This window comes from Brassica oleracea, chromosome C7, assembly GCF_000695525.1.
Source record: "Brassica oleracea var. oleracea cultivar TO1000 chromosome C7, BOL, whole genome shotgun sequence".
Taxonomy (NCBI): Eukaryota; Viridiplantae; Streptophyta; class Magnoliopsida; order Brassicales; family Brassicaceae; genus Brassica; species Brassica oleracea.
This window is the reverse complement of record NC_027754.1, coordinates 31,100,842-31,117,023: the sequence shown is the minus strand read 5'-3', so window position 1 is coordinate 31,117,023 and position 16,182 is coordinate 31,100,842. Positions and strand designations below refer to the sequence as shown.

The window sequence follows — 16,182 nt, the reverse complement described above, 5'->3', positions numbered from 1 at the left end:
GATATTAATGTCCTTGATCGGTCTCCTGTTTTTGATGACATTATAGAAGGTCGAGCTCCAAGGTTAGAGTACGTGGTCAACGGACACAAGTATAAGTTCGCTTACTACCTCACAGACGGTATATATCCAAAATGGTCAACATTTATCCAATCTATCACACTTCCTCAAGGTCCTAAAGCAAACTTATTTGCTAAAGTTCAAGAAGCAGCCCGAAAAGATGTGGAGCAAGCCTTTGGAGCATTGCAAGCTCGATTTGCGATTGTCAAAAACCCGGCTCTTACATGGGACAAAGAAAAGATAGCAAAAATTATGCGAGCATGTATCATACTACACAATATGATAGTCGAAAATGAACGCAATGGATATGCTCGTATCGACATAGCGGAATTTGAAGAAGGAAACATCACCAGAAGTTCACAGGTGGAAACCGAAACCGACAGGCCTACAAATCTTAATAACATATTTGTCAATCAGAAAGATCTTCGGGATAGGCGTATACATGAACAATTGAAAAAAGATTTAATTGAGCATATTTGGAACAAATTTGGTGATGAAGATTAATAATTATTGTATCTTTGAGTTTAATTATTGTATCTTTTTTTTCCATCATGCAATAAATTAAAAATAAATTTCAATTTTTTTAAAAAAATATTTTTTTATTCCTAAAGACTCCTAATTAAGGATCACCATTGGACACATTATTTTGACTAGAATCTTTAACTATTCAAAAAAAAAAATTTTATTAAACTAATCCTAAGGACTCTTCCCATAAATCCACCATTGTGGATGCTCTGAGCAGCGGTGCTTCTTGACCCGTTTCTTCGCATGAATATAATAAAAAAATTGTAAAATGGAGAGAGAAAGCCCGGAATGTTAAGAGACGTCTGGTCGTTGAGGTACCCACAAAAAAATTCTGAGAACTTCTATGCCACATGTAAAGTGTTTAATGGTTTGGAGGATGAAAACAAAACAAAAAATGAATATGCAATTAAGTGTTAATATTTTATTGTTTTAAAGAAACTCACTCAATTATTACCACTGCTGATGCTCTAACAACTTCTGGACTAAATCTAGAAAAATTAAGTTACAAAATAAATCTACAAAAATATAATAATATATATATTTTTTTATAAGGGTGTGAATTTTATTTATCAAATGAGATGGATTGTAGCTAGTACTAAAATGTGAAAAGAGAAGCAGTCCCAAGCCAAAAAAAAATAAAAACATGGGAAAGCTTAATTTAGACTCTAGAAGCTGTGATGATCCATTATTCATGCATCAACCAGGTTCCCATTAGGTGAAATTTCTTCAAAAAATATAATAATATTTTTTGAAGAAATTTCATATTCAGAAACCAGAATGCAAGCAAAAAACGTTCGTACTACTATCTGGTCTGGCACAAAACTCAGTTCCTCCTACCTTCACTTCTGGTTCAAAAAGTTATATATGGTATATTGGGTGTCCGATTGTTAGAGGAATTTGACTATTTGAGGTGGTTTTTCGACTTAAACAGGTCTGGAATCTATTCACAAATTCTGGATCTGATGGCGTGGGCCAGACGTCATGTTTTTCAGAAGAAAAGTTATTGGTTAATGGTGGATTCTCCACGTTTATCTCATTTCGTCAGAAGCATGATAAAACAAAAGCACGTATTCATGGACTTTATAAGATGTGAGATTAGAAATTGAAGGACAACATCCTTTTTGTTTGATTCCTGGACGACTCTCGGCCTTCTCATGGCCTTCACTGGCCAATCTGCTCTTGGCGTATTGCAATTAAGGCAACTAGATGGAGACTTCCTCCGACGAGATCTCCTCAAATTGAATCTCTCCAGTGTCTCCTAATCAGGGGCGAATCTAGAACAAAATTTTATTGGGTGCATTGTTGTTACAAAACAAAAAAAATGACATAGGAGAGAATCTAACTTAGGAAATTATGGGTGCACAACACAACATTTACCATCACATCCAACAAAATATTAATGATTTTATACACACAAATGTACAAATTCATAAAACTATGAGTGCACGTCCTCCCATTCCCACTAAGCTGGCTACCACACTGCTCCTAACCTCATATCTCCTAATAATCCTTATCTTTGATGAGATGATGAATTTCTTTGAAACAAGTGGAAATTTCTGAAAAAAAATCTTCTCCTCTAAATCGACTTGGGAACACCTTCGAGTCCAATCTCCAACAATGCCTTGGCACACGGTAATCTGGTTCAGAGTGCATATTCCTAGGTTCTCCTTCATTGCCTGGCTGGCTTTGCTTCGACGTTTACTAACTGATATCAGTTGAGACGATGGGGCTTATCTGTTCCATCCCGTATGTGTGCTATGCTCGTCCTTTAATGAGACACACTATTTCCTCTCAAACAGTTTGTATGTTTCAGGCATCTATCTAGCGCAGATCTAGAATTGAAGAGTTTATAACCGGAGCTGGTGGCACTATTATAGGTTTTGAGTAAGGTTGAAAACATTATCATTTTCTTTCAGAAAAAAAAGAAAACATTATCATATAATTACTTAATGAAAACAAAAAATGAACCAGGGGCACGTGACCCCGTTGGTGTGAGTGTGACCGTACGTCCGCCCCTGATGCGGGATAGGCTCCTCTCTCTCCCAGCTTATTTGCATCAATAACTTTTTCATTCTATTTCTTCCTGCTTCCGGCCTCCTTAAGCTCTCGCTTTGTTCTTTTTTATCTCTTTTATTGGGTTGTCTTTGTGTTTGTATTCTGCTCAAAAGTTATCTCTGGACAACATTGTATAATTTTTTTTTAACGGTGTATGAAACCTAATTTAATTACCAAAAAGGGTTATATGGTTCCTGTCGTTTTCAGCGGGATAAAGCTATAAATGAATTTAGAGCTTTTAAATAAAATTATCAGAGCATTCTTAATTTTTAGTAGCTAACCAAAGTAATACATAATAATTGAATATCTTAAACATCAAAATTTTGATAGATACATTTTTTTTATGAGACATGAAATAACTTTTTTTTTAAGCTCTCAGTAAAGAAGGTTTAAGAAATGGAGAAGATCTACGGGAGAACCCATAAGAGTATCATTATCGCGGTTTCTAATGATGACTCTTAATTTTATTAAAAAAAATGAAAAATACATATTAACAGAAGAACCGTGTCTTAATTCCGGGAAAGAAGAGTCGGTTCTTCGTGGCCACGTGTTGGCAAATGAGAGGAGAGGTGTCTTTGTTTTTGGTCGTTTGGTTTCTTCTCTCTCTCTCTGCGCCAAACCCGATCTCCGGCCATTTTCTTCCCATATTCGCTCATCTTCTCCGTCTCCATCTCCTCTTACAAGTCAATTCCGTATACGTACCTTAACCCATGAACCGATTGGTCTCTCCGGTCTTATCGGAACCGGTTTGGTGGCTGCAACATTCATAGCGGCAGGACCAGATAGTACTGCTATGGCGGCGGTTGATTCTCTTCAGCTAACCGATCCCGCTAACGCATTGTCTTTACCCACTTGGGCTGTTCATGTTTCCAGCGTTGTCGAATGGTTCCTCTCCCTTCTTCCTTGCTTTAATTGATTCAACTCTCATCTTAGAAAAAGTTTTGAACTTTTGATCTATAGTGATGCGAGATAGTAGTTTCTGTTGTGGGTTTCTCGAGTTCTTGATATATGTTAAGCTTCCATCTTCATTTTGTGTTAAGACCGGTCTAAAGATCGAGACTTTGCAATTAAAAGATTGAGACTTTGTTTTGTGTTTTGCTGTTTTGTGGGATTATGGCGATGGCGTTGGTATGGAAATATGGAGAAAGAAAGGGTTATGAGTCATGGAAAGGTCTCTCATGGGGAATGGTTGACATTAGAAGAGAATTTTGTTGAATCTAAGAAGCAAATATGTCTTTGTAAGAATATTGATATGCAAACTGTTTGGTATACTTCTGGTTCATATGAGATTAAAGATGTGTTGATTTTGTTTAGATAGGCGATTTTGTTTAGATAGGCAGAGAGATGTACGTATGGGGAGAGGATTCTAGGATCAAGCTCTGAGTATGTGCAAAGCAATGTAAGAGTTATTTTCTTGCTGGGTCTTTCACTGGGACTTAATGGAAAGTAAGTTCTTATGACCCTATGCATCTCTCTCAGCGTTTTGAGCCTTAGGGGTTCAGTGATTGATGGACACTGAAGATTTTTAACATGAATTCATGTAGGTCTTCTTATTGGTACTTTGTAGCAGAAGTTTGAACATTCTTGACATCGTATGTGGTGAAGAAAATGCTATTCTTGAACATTGTTGTATTAGTCTCTTTCCATTTATGTTTGAACCGGTTATAAAATCCAGACCATGCAATGGTAAAGATTCATGTTTTATAAACAATTTTCATCTCATGGCATATTCTTTCCATAATAAATTTTTTTTAAACCCTTAATTAAGAGGGGGCATAAAAATATTTGAGTTTTTTAATGTTATATCTTAACTCACTTTTAATACTTAAAAATATTAAAAAAACTTAAGAGCCTCTAAGTGTCTCTTAGGGATAATGATGCTCTAAATAACAGTTTAGTATCCGCCTGTATTGAACATAATTAAACAAGAAAATTTAATGTTTTGTAGTCGCAGATCTCCCTCGATTTCTTTCGAGTATGAGTAAAGAATACGATGATCACATAACCATGACAGTAGACGGAACAAAAGCTCTTTGAATAAGCAAATATGTCAATCACGCACACTCGAAAACAAGAAAAATAAAATCATTCACTAAGTCGAAAAGAGACAAACCAAGTCATAAATAATTTTAAGACTAGAAAAGATTTCAACATCACTAATTAAAAGCCCATTCGTTCTCCTTACGAACATCTGCTTCTTCTTCTTCTGAAAAATCATTCTGGATGTTGAAAATCGTGCGGACGTCCTCTGGTGACAAGTCTTTGATGTTATCTGCGACCTTTTGGCATGTGAGGTCGAGAAGGCCTTTGCAGTTTAGATAGTTAGCAGCGGTCAAAAGATCGAACAGCATAGCATTATCATATTTAGCCAAAAATTCATCGTCCCACTTCTTGAGTTTATCCGCAGCCGCCTCGTTGCTTTCGACCGCACCAGCTTCGACGTGCGTCTTGCAATACTCGATCGCTGCGCCTAGGGCCTTCGCGGCTACGTTTGCTAATGGGATCGATCCACTGGCGCAGTCGTCTTCGATCATGTTTGCTACGATCTCGAACTTACGCGCCACCGCTTCTTCAATCTCAAAACACTCGCCATCGGAGCTAGTCAACGTAATCATGTTCGATGTAGACCTCTTTTGTTTCTAGGGTTCTTTTCGGGAGAAGAGTGTTAGGTTATGGTTTATTAGTTGATGTGATATGATGAAAACATATTGGTCTCTATTTATAAACTTGAATAGGGTCGGTGAATTGGAAATATGTAAAATAAAATCTTCCTTTTTTTTCCTAAAGCAATAATAAAAAGTAAATATCCTACAGTTTAGTTTGGCAAAAAGAGCTAGGGTTTCTATTTTAAAATTTGGTTCTAACCAATCCGGGTGACAAATTGCAATTTGAGTCCATCATACGCCAGTTTCCCTTCTTTTTTGTTAATGCCTTAATCAATCAAGGTAGACCAGAATTTCTATTTCATAAAAACTTCTGGACTAAATCTACTAAAATTTAATAATATTATTTGTTAATAATTAATAATATTTAATTTATAGTGTTTGTTTGTAAAATATTTTTACTTTGAAGATATAAGCAAATATACAATAAGCAATTTAGATGACAATTTTTAGTATACAACTAATGCTTATAAAGAGTATCTCTTTTATTATCTCTCTCAAAGATTTATTTGGCAGATATCAATAGGGTATGAAGATTTATTTTTATCTTGGTAAGAGCTAGTTTCTATTAAACAGATTATGAATTAGATTTTGTAATAGCCAAGTAGGTAACAAATCCTAATACAACGGTAAATTATATAAATTAGTATAAAATATCTTAATATTGACATTGCAAAAGCATACAATGAATTAATTTACATTAAAAGTATTATATGATTAAGTTTAAAAAAATATATATATATTTTTTATATGCATGTATTCTACCTGTATATATATAGTTAAAGGTGCTATCATTCATAAGAAGTTACTGATATAATCTTTTCTTTTATTTAAATTCAAAATAAATATTTCACAATTTATCCAACTAATATATTAGCATTAGTACGATAATTAATTTATTAGTTTATTTTCTTTTTTGGGTGATTTTCAGCAAACAAAGGGTTAATGATTTGTACTTTTGATAATATGCGTATGCGTATACGCACGCCAATTAACCTAATGTGCACACTACCACAATCGAAAGGTATGTCGATATAGCACTTTAGGATCGAATTTACAGAGACCAACGATTACACTTTATTTGTATATAATAAATATCAAGCTAAAACAATATGGAGGTTTTGCAATAAGGGTATCGTGACTGAAAATAACATACTAGTTTAAGGGTATTCAGATGAATAAAAGAGCTAGGTTCAGGGTGATTCATCGGGGTACTTAGGATCATGAGTTACACAACTATTCAGGAAGGCAATAAGAACCAATCTAGAACTTGAAAAACAAGAATAGATAAACTCACTGTCGTGGTGTCTACCAATTTATCAAGCAATCCTAATGCCTAAACTTCGTTTGGATCAGAGAATGATGACAAGCATTAAGTTCACATTCAATTGGTTCACAATTTGTCTTAGCATCAGCTTTCGTTAGCTAATTAGGACAAATCACATATTTATGATTTTTCTAAGATTAGCAATAGATAGAGATATCAAAGAATAGCAATCCTATTTGTGTCTAACTCATTCTTCCATGATCCCTAACACCCTAAACATAACAAGCGACTACTCAGCCATGAACAAAGAAATCACAGAGACAATAGATGAAGAAAACATGTTGAATCAATAAATAAATAAGATAGGGTTCAGGAATCTTCTCAATGTGAGAGAGATTTAAGCTTTTTCCCTTTCAAGGTAGCAAATTTTCAAGTACAAAAGTCTCCAATGGTTTTTTGTGTAAAAACTAGCGTACAATAATAATAAAAAATAAGAAAAGATATATTGCAGGTCTCTGGCGGCTGCAGGAGAGAAAATTGGGGTGATTAGGGCAAATCCCGAAATATTAGAAGTTTCCTTAAAAATCTATGCCGCTGGAACAGACACTCGGGTTGCTCCGCTCGACCAGGAACATTCGTCAGACTGTTCTGCATGAAAATCACCAAATTGCACTGTTTCTCTCCTCTTTTCCTCCAACTGGTCTATCTCTCATCCAATGCAACAACAGACTTGTAATGACTCGAAAAGTACTAGAAAGACTCGATAAAGACTTGAAAAGCAATTAGAAAACATATATACAAGATGCCAAAAACACCATATATCAACTTTAATAATAACTAGGTTAATTCGCGCTTTGCGCGGAATGAACATTATATATAAATTATTTTCTTGTATTATATATTCTTTTACATATTATGAAATAATAAACGTATATTAAATAATTAAAAATTTAGTAACTATTACAAATATAATTAAATTGGTGTGAACACATAAATAAATTTTATTAATCCAAACAAACACTTTTTATTTTATATGGTATGTAATTAAATTTAAATGATATTAACAAAGATATATAGTATAGTTTTAATATTGATATATATTAAATAATATTTTATACTCATATTTTTTTTTGATCATTTGTGTGTTTTTATAACAAAAACTTTAATCACTGATAACAAAATTTTCATCGTGTGATGTTTAATAATTTTAGTAATTTATATATTTTTTTTAAGAAATTCAATGCAAAGTTTAAAATTCAAATATTAAGGTGATGATTGGTGAGTGCTGTGAGGGTTGTGCACAAGTTCATTTTTTTTTCCAGAGTGCTAAGTTTTGAGCAATTAAGCTGTAATTTGTTTTTGAAACTCACAACCATAACTAGCTTTTTCTAAAATCTACGGCTCTGTAAAACAAATTTTCCAAAGCAATTTACAAGTGCTTTGAGAATAAATATTTTCTTGCTTTCTACTAATATTTTTCTTTCACTCTGATAAATAATTATAATAATACATTTATAACAATATATACACAAAACGGAAATGCATGACTAAAATATTTTAATTACTATGTACAGATTATGCAGAACATATAAATCTAAATATAAGTTTCTTATTTATCGTTATGAATTATATTTATTTATGATAATCATTTTATAATATATGATTACATATATTTAAATTTATTTATTATATCAATTTGATTTTATTTGAATTAGTCACAACTTAATATTAAAGATTATATACAACTACAATTAAAAAAAAAATCATAATCCAATGTTTATAACTTTATTATAAAAACCGACAACATTAATTCTAAAGCAAAAAACTTAAAGCTACAACACAAAAACTTACAGCTTAAATTGTACAGCAAAATATCTACACCTACATCAACAACTAATCAATCCCTAACTTATCAATATTTCTTCAAAGCTTTTTTCAAGAAAAAAAAATTTCCAAAGAAAATTTAAAAATTTAAAAAATTTATGTATTTTTATATGGTATATAGTTTAATTCAAACGATATTAATATATATATATATATATATATATATATATATATATATTTTAATCCTTATATTTATTAAAAGAATATTTCATACTTATATGATTTTGTAATCATTTGTATCTTGTTATAACAAAAAAATTAAGCCATGGATCACAAAAATTCCAGTGTAAGACTTTTAACAGTTTTAATAATTTATATTTGTTTTTAAAATTTCAAAATATAACAAATACGAAAAAATATATTTTTTTTATTATATGGTTAATGTGTTTGTTTAATAAGTTCAGATTTAAAAAATGATATAGTATATAATAATTTTTATCAAATATTTATTATTCAAAATCATTAATTATCATACATATTTTAGTCATATTAAGCAATTTCGTGGTTTGAGAAAAGAATGAAGAACAATAATATTAATTTATGGTTAGTTTAATCATTGTGGTAATGGTTCTCTTTTTGTATATAGGAGATTAGAAAACTGTATGATGAAAAATATTATAAAAAAAATTGTTGATATTAATTTTTATCCTATGATAACTGTTCATTGCAAAACCGTCGAAAATCAGGAGGAAAACACATGTCTCGTGAATTTCCATAGAGTAAAACACTAGAAACATGGCCATTATCAATAATCATCTCTATAAAGACAACCTAACAAGCTTATTGTATAAAATCCGATCATCTCTTTCAGTGTTGCTCTCTAACAAAGCACTCAGCACAAGTCCCTTGCAGACAGAAACAGTTTGATGGATTCAATTCACTTCTCTACATCTTTGTTAAAGTGATTGACAAGCTCAGGTATGCAGAAATCGAATTTACATTAACTTCTCTCGGTACTATTATGATAAATCTTTATCAGTATTGTCGTCAATAGGTCTATACATTTACAAAAAAAGGACTTTTGATGGATGCACATTGATTTGGCTAAACAGCATCAAGAATGAGCTAATTCATTCTCCTCGCTAATATCTTTGATAACCATGTTATATCGACTTATCGCACAATCATGCTTCAACGATTAAGATTATGGAAGTTACAATTCACTAGTGGCATGAAACCGTAGAAAAAAGAGAAGATTGTACTGTACCCATGTGATGAAGTAAAAGGAAACAAAACCTAGTAGTAGTATCTTCAAAAGTTAAAGAAAAACCTGTTGTAACTTGTATAACTTACATAAGTCTTTGCAAGAAGATGTTTGAAAATCTAAAAAGAACAAAAAAAGGGTGAGAACTATTTTTGAAGGGACTGATGATCATTGGAAACAAAAAAATGTTTTCCATCTCAGTTTTTTTTTTCTTCCATACATATAAAAACACATTTTATGTGTATAAATGTTACTCCTCTGCCCTTCTTTCTCCACTGTCTTCATTCCTCATGGGCTTTATCAACCTCTCCCTCAGTAGTCTTGGATTCATCGAAAGCCATCAACTGCATATAAAAAAAGAGATAATAACCATTTCACTAACTTGCAATTGTATATGCATTACCGTTTACAATCAACCCAAAACTACCATAAACATGTTAAATGCAAATGCTGGAGTTTGCGTTTGAAACAACTGAAACCTAAAAGGAAGAGAAAACAAACCGGTTTAATGTCACCGTTCCAAATGCAATGAGAAGCCAAGAACCCAATGACGGCGGGGACAATGTACAACAGAGCAGGCTGAAACAAAGGCAAAAGACAAACCAAAACCCATCAGATCATATCCCACAAAAAAAAGGGTTAAAAGAATAGATCATAACAAATTAAGAGACACAAACAAACTGACCTGGGCAGCTTGAAACCAGTTCATGACAACAATGGTGAGGACAACTCCAGCAACGTATCCCACAAATGCACTTGTGAAGTACTGTGGTTTACTACGTCTTGACACATCAAACCTTAGAGCCAGTGCAACAAAAATACCTAAAGGAAAACAAAAACTAATGTCTCATATACATTCACATAATATCTAATGTTCAAGAACATTCAGATAAGCATTATGCATTCGTACCAGGGATGACGATATCACCAAGCCCAAGCATAGAGTAGGGTCTTAGAGCATCGCCCGTAGGGAACAAAAGCTGATAAAATATTTCAACAATGAGATTAATTACTAAGACGAAATCGAATTGTTTTTGTTTTTATGTACTTTTAGGGGCTTCTTTCACTAACCTTGATCGGAGCATCAAAGGATTTGGCAACACTAACCATAACTGGAGTAAAGAAAACCCAGAAAATGTCATAGAAAAACAGTCCTACCTGCAAGTCAGATATGAAACAAAAACACCAAATGATTGAGACATATTCAAAATCTTGTCTTATGTTCGTCTAAACATTTCAAAAGATTTTCAAGAACACATAAAGCATAAGATGGAGCTCAGATAAATCCTTCTTACCAAAAGGATGGCACCAGTCTTGAATGATCCAAGAGAGAGCATCTCAATTCCCTGTATTGGCCACATCGTTAGTTAGGAAACAGACACACACAACAACGCTACTACATTCCGATGATGTGCTCTTCTTATATTTTATTCCTCGTAATGGAAAGGAAGTAAACCTGAATGCAGAAGGAAAGGCCAAGGATATTGTTAGCCAGCCAGTGTTTCTTCCAAGCATACCAAGCGCAGAAGAAGGTTCCAGGGATTCCCGCAATGACTTGGGACTTTGTGAACTCTACCTCCAAAGCTATTTCAAGAAAGAAAAAAACACAAGTCGTTACATTTACCAAACCACATCCAAATACAAGGAGAGAAAAGGCTAGCAAAGAAAGCGAACTTCAGAACCATACATTTGAAGTAGGGAAAACGCCAGACGATAAGGTTGTCGTTCCAAGGTTTTGGAAGAAACCTGCTGATGGCAGGTAACAATGTCGCCCTGCAAACGAACATAATTGTGTATAAGGAAAAGGAAAAGGAAAAGTCACGACTTTGACCACAAATACTCAAACAAAAAGAGCGACATACGAAAGAGCGACGATCCCAAGAACGAAGAAGTAAGCAGTGAGGACAGCATTGACCAAGTCCTTGGAGAGAAACTTGAACAATAAGAAAAGGGACAGAAGCATAGCACTCCCAACCAATGGGAAACGCATCGCATGTTCTTTCGACATCGTCTCCTACATCATTCCAAACAAAAACAATACAATTTATATCGAATGGTTTGACTGAGAAACTGATAAAAAAAAAAAAAGACAATCTCTGGTAGCGTCTTCTTACAGTTGGAGGAGAGTCCTTCACGGAACGAAAGCAACCCACGTAAACAGTGAGGCATGCCGTAAGAACAACATTCAAGTTTGGGTTCACCCTCACAACAAGTGGTGCCACTGTCAATCCTGAAACCATTACCAAACGAAACAAAACAAAAAAACTCAATTTTTTAAGCATTTCACCAAATATATTCAAAACAATCAATCAACACCCACCAATTCTAAACCTAAAGGAACCCTGACTGATCTGAAACAGCTAACGTAACGCACAAAACAAAATGAATCGAAACAAATTCGAGGAAACTAAACCGAAAGCTACAAACTTTTGGTTTACGTACATCCTCAATCAGAAAAGGAAATCAATCAAACGAGACAATCACATCATTGTAAATCGATCGAATTAAGAAACCCAGAAAGGGGTGGTCGTAGAACAACTGAGAGAGAACCTGCGAGAGCGAGATTAGCGATGCGCTCACAATTCTTCATGACTGATCCTTCGTTTTTTTACTCTGTAAAACTGATGATGAATGTATAGCGACAGAGAGAGAGATCAAGTGGTGTGTGGGGTCAATAGATTAAAAAAAAAAAAATCCACCAGATCTGTTAAAATTAAATATTAAAAACAAGTTTATGAGAGAAAACGAGAGAAAGGAAGAAAATTAAATTAACGACGACTGCAAACGTTACTGGCTGTGACCTAGTTACGTGACAGACGTATCTCATTGGTTATGTTAACGTGTTTATAAGTTTATATCATCACCCTCGTATTCTTATTGGTCAACTAGTGACATAGCATTCATCATCACAATGTGTGTTTTTATTTTCGGTATGGGTAAGGCAGTAAATGGTATCTGATATTTTCTGACTTCAACGGAAGACTATAATGTAAACATCAAAATATTGATATAAATTAAAAATAATAGAGAGAATGGAATTTAGTCATCAATAATAGAGAGAATGGAACATTTAGAAGGGTATCTAACAATGAGATTAGCAGAATGGAGACAAAACCTTGTCTGATTTATTCATTCATGTTTTTTAAACATTTTAAATTTTTTTTTAGATTTTTTTAGTTCAAAATATATTTGGCTTATTTGATTTTGAGAATTTCAAATAATTAAGATAATTTTATGCATTTTATAGTTGTAATTAGAAAATATCCTAAGATTTGTTAAAATCTTAATTAAATATTATTGTATTATAAGCAGTATTGTTATTTTTAAATTAAATACCATTTTGAAACAAAATAAATAAATAAAACCAATTAAACCGGGTACGAATAAGAAATCTACTACTTGGTCTAATCCGGTTTTGAAACCTTGCCGAATTCACATCCTATTAAGATCAAATAGGATCCTTTCCCAGTCTGGATTCTGGCTTTTTTGAATTTTAGAACTTAAACTTTGCATGAAGATGGCAAAAACAAAATATTATCATTCTTTCAAGAACTTCTGAAAAGCACACAAAACCTTCTTTTCCTTGGATCACAAAAAAACGCCAAGTGTTTACCCAAAAAGAAACAGCCCATAATCTAAGTGTCTAAAACGCAGAACAATGAACCTTTTGAAGTGGTTCAGTGATCAATAGACATGATTTCTTCTATGGGAATTTGAGTTCTGCAAAAGAAGAAACACCATCAAAAAATATATCTACATCCAATCTGTAAGTGTTATTTTGCCGCATAGTCTTGTGAATCATACCATTTGGTTGGCATAGTCTTCATTTCTACCAATTTCCATTGAACCATGAGAATGGTTCTCGCGTTTCCTCTGCTTAGGCTTGCTAGAAGTCTCTGTCGCTTGAGATATATAAGGAAAGAACGTTGGAAGCAAGACAAGACCACGATCCATGTCGAAGACACTAGCTCTTAATCGCAACATCACTTGCGTAAGTGCCTTGATTGCTGCATCAAGACTTCCTGTTATCTAAACAACAAGAAAAACAAAAATACATTGTTCTAAAACACGCACAAAACTTACAAGCATTTGACGATAAAAGGTCAATATCCTATTTTACCTGTACCATCTCCTCATCCTCACGAGCAATTTGTGGTACGTCTTCGCCTTGAACAATGCGGATATTGGCTTTAGTGACACCCCTCATCTCGGATATAATAGCTCCACCTTTCCCAATGAGACACCCTACCCGTGAACTAGGAACAAGAACACGAGTTGATATTGCAGAATCTGTCGAGTCTTTCCCTACTTTCTCACTGCATCGCATTTGTAAGCGTAATGCTGCATCCACTGTTGGGGAGTGATCTTCGAAGAACTGTGATATACATCCAAACGGTTCAACATTTCACATATAGAAAATCAGATTCTAATAAGTATAAATGTTTTGCGTTACCTCCTTTGATGATATGAAAATGATACAGTCGTCATCTTCATCAGTTTCAGAGGTATTGACTTTAATAACTGCACCAGATTCTTGCCTAATCTGATTTATGAAACTGCCGCCTTTTCCTATAACACCTCCAACGTTTTCAGCTGGACAGATGAAGCAGATAGAAAACTCTCTTGGCTCAGCAACATCTCTTGAAGCAGAGTAGTTTTTGTGAGAGATAGTCAGTGGAGGATTCATCAGCATTCCACCGGATTGTTGCTGGTGCAGACTACTTGAAGAAGAAGACAGAAAGTAGTGCTGAAACCGCGACGGATTATCATAAAGCAAAGAGGCAACTTGATAAAGAGCTTCTCTTACAGCTAAGGGCTCTCCAATGATCTGAAAAAATCAATACACATAAGCTAACACGAACTCAAAGCTTCTCTTAATAAGCAGACTTGTTGCGTTACCTGAAGAAGCTCATCGCTGCTCAAAGCCAAAGCACAAAGAGGAAGATTATCGTTAATAACACGAATCTGAGCATTGGTCTCCTCACGCAATTTCTGAATCACCTGCCCACCTTTCCCAATAAGGCAACCAATTTGATCCGAGGCCACAAGCATCCTCGCAGCAACGGTATACTCATCATAACCATAAGTGTCCCCCTCTCCAGCCACAACCATATTATGAACCTTGAGAAGCGCATCGAAAGCAGGACAAGCAAACTCCTCATCATCTCCAATACAATTCGTCTCCTCGCTAGTTGAGTATATAGTCACAACGCGCTCGTCGCAACCAGGTAAAGCCTCGTTGATCCTCATGTTTGCCTTCGTCTCAGACCTTATCTGCTTAGCGATCTCACCGCCTTTACCGATAATGCTCCCTGCTTTTCTCACAGGGCACAGGTAACGATACACAGTGTCTTCTGATCCAACACCATTGTTATCTGTATCATCAGAGAAAAGATCTCTCAGCCTCTCCAAAATCAAGATTGAAAACTAACTAGAAATAGAAAGAGGTCTTTTACCATAAATGTTCCTCGTATTAGCCATTTTAGCAGCGATCTGGTGAGGCAAAGTCAAAGGAAGCTGAAGAGAATCAGTGATTTTCAAAATTAGGGCAGATTATGTTTCCTAATAGACTCAATGTAAACCCTAGATCATCGGCGAGAAGTATAGTAACCCTAGAAGCAGAATATAAGTATCTATGAAGATCAGATTCTCACGCAATCGATTGATACAATAGATTAGCGTCTTTGAGCATTTACGGAATAGGAAAGTCAAAACGGAGGAAACTCTCACCGGAGGATAAAAGAAGGTGACGATCGGTCGCCGTCGGCTTGCCGGAAAGATGCAACGGCCTCCCCCTCCGTTTTTGAAATTGAAGAGAACGAAAAAAAGGCTTGTGGGCTTATTAAACGTCTATGGGAGAGACGAGGGCGGCCGAAGCGAGTTTGTGACGTGTGGGCTCTTGACTCTTTCACGCGTCGTGACGACAAGTAGTCCTGTTTAAATTAAATTTTCCAAAACTACAGTAGATCCTTGGTAAATAATAATGTTGAAACTTTTAAATTTTATTAATTTATAAAGATATTAATTTACAAAAAAATTCTTATTTAGGTTTTTTTTTAAAGATATATCTATTTTAATATAAGAAAAATATTTGATTTTAGTGTATAGAAATTAATTGTTTTTTTTTAAATTAGACATTTATATTACATTTATTATATTATTTGATGTTTATAATATATATCGTATAGAACTTAAATGTGATTTTAGATATAATATTACTAAATTTCATCAAAAATATATTAAGTGTTAAAGAAATATAAAAACAATTCCATTGTGGATATAAAACAAACAATGTAATAATAGGTTTTTATTTATATAAAATATATATACATATAAATTATTAATTTATAATTTTAATGGGACCATATATTTACATAGAAGTTTCTAAAAAATTATTATCTTACTATTTTATCGATTTATGTCAAATTTTGAACCGTTCCAAATTGAAACAGACGAAATTTATTAATTTATAGAAGTTCTACTGTAATTGGAAAAAGTGAAATGAGTTGACATAATTAAACGATATG

The 16,182-nt window shown here is 33.8% G+C and overlaps 3 protein-coding genes across 4 annotated transcripts; all 3 read right to left on the bottom strand.

The window, feature by feature from the left end:
• Nucleotides 1-4,674: 4,674 nt before the first annotated feature.
• Nucleotides 4,675-5,307, bottom strand: LOC106304816 (SKP1-like protein 14). Its single transcript, XM_013741205.1, has one exon. It carries the CDS (start codon nt 5,250-5,252, stop codon nt 4,794-4,796), a length of 459 nt encoding a protein of 152 aa, XP_013596659.1. The 5' UTR covers nt 5,253-5,307; the 3' UTR covers nt 4,675-4,793.
• Nucleotides 5,308-9,677: 4,370 nt separating this feature from the next.
• Nucleotides 9,678-12,373, bottom strand: LOC106306351 (signal peptide peptidase). The gene is made up of 11 exons (XM_013742931.1): nt 12,206-12,373; nt 11,770-11,885; nt 11,518-11,669; nt 11,343-11,428; nt 11,112-11,239; nt 10,951-11,001; nt 10,727-10,813; nt 10,566-10,635; nt 10,341-10,477; nt 10,157-10,234; nt 9,678-9,999 (listed from the first exon to the last, which is right to left on the bottom strand). Exons 1-11 carry the CDS (start codon nt 12,243-12,245, stop codon nt 9,937-9,939), a joined length of 1,008 nt encoding a protein of 335 aa, XP_013598385.1. The 5' UTR covers nt 12,246-12,373; the 3' UTR covers nt 9,678-9,936.
• Nucleotides 11,771-15,549, bottom strand: LOC106306350 (KH domain-containing protein At4g18375-like). Of its 2 annotated transcripts, none has more exons than XM_013742929.1 (8): nt 15,386-15,549; nt 15,112-15,148; nt 14,555-15,030; nt 14,109-14,483; nt 13,776-14,030; nt 13,460-13,684; nt 13,229-13,375; nt 11,771-11,885 (listed from the first exon to the last, which is right to left on the bottom strand). In XM_013742929.1, the coding sequence occupies exons 2-7, from the start codon at nt 15,134-15,136 to the stop codon at nt 13,340-13,342; spliced, it is 1,392 nt and encodes a 463-aa protein (XP_013598383.1). In that variant the 5' UTR covers nt 15,137-15,148; nt 15,386-15,549; the 3' UTR covers nt 11,771-11,885; nt 13,229-13,339. The 2 variants fall into 2 exon arrangements, with proteins under 2 accessions (XP_013598383.1, XP_013598384.1); XM_013742930.1 differs by having other exon boundaries at nt 15,112-15,172; nt 15,386-15,545.
• Between the last annotated feature and the right edge of the window lie 633 nt (nt 15,550-16,182).

Coding starts and splice junctions, on each gene's coding strand:
- LOC106304816 (XM_013741205.1), bottom strand. CDS start 5,252: ATGATTACGTTGACTAGCTCCGATGGCGAGTGTTTTGAGATTGAAGAA.
- LOC106306351 (XM_013742931.1), bottom strand. CDS start 12,245: ATGAAGAATTGTGAGCGCATCGCTAATCTCGCTCTCGCAG. Junction 11,002..11,111: donor GCCTTTCCTTCTGCATTCAG/GTTTACTTCCTT, acceptor TGGCCAATACAG/GGAATTGAGATGCTCTCTCT. Junction 10,636..10,726: donor CCTTTGATGCTCCGATCAAG/GTTAGTGAAAGA, acceptor ATATTTTATCAG/CTTTTGTTCCCTACGGGCGA.
- LOC106306350 (XM_013742929.1), bottom strand. CDS start 15,136: ATGGCTAATACGAGGAACATTTATG. Junction 14,031..14,108: donor TTTTCATATCATCAAAGGAG/GTAACGCAAAAC, acceptor TGTATATCACAG/TTCTTCGAAGATCACTCCCC. Junction 13,685..13,775: donor AGGATGAGGAGATGGTACAG/GTAAAATAGGAT, acceptor CTTGTTGTTTAG/ATAACAGGAAGTCTTGATGC.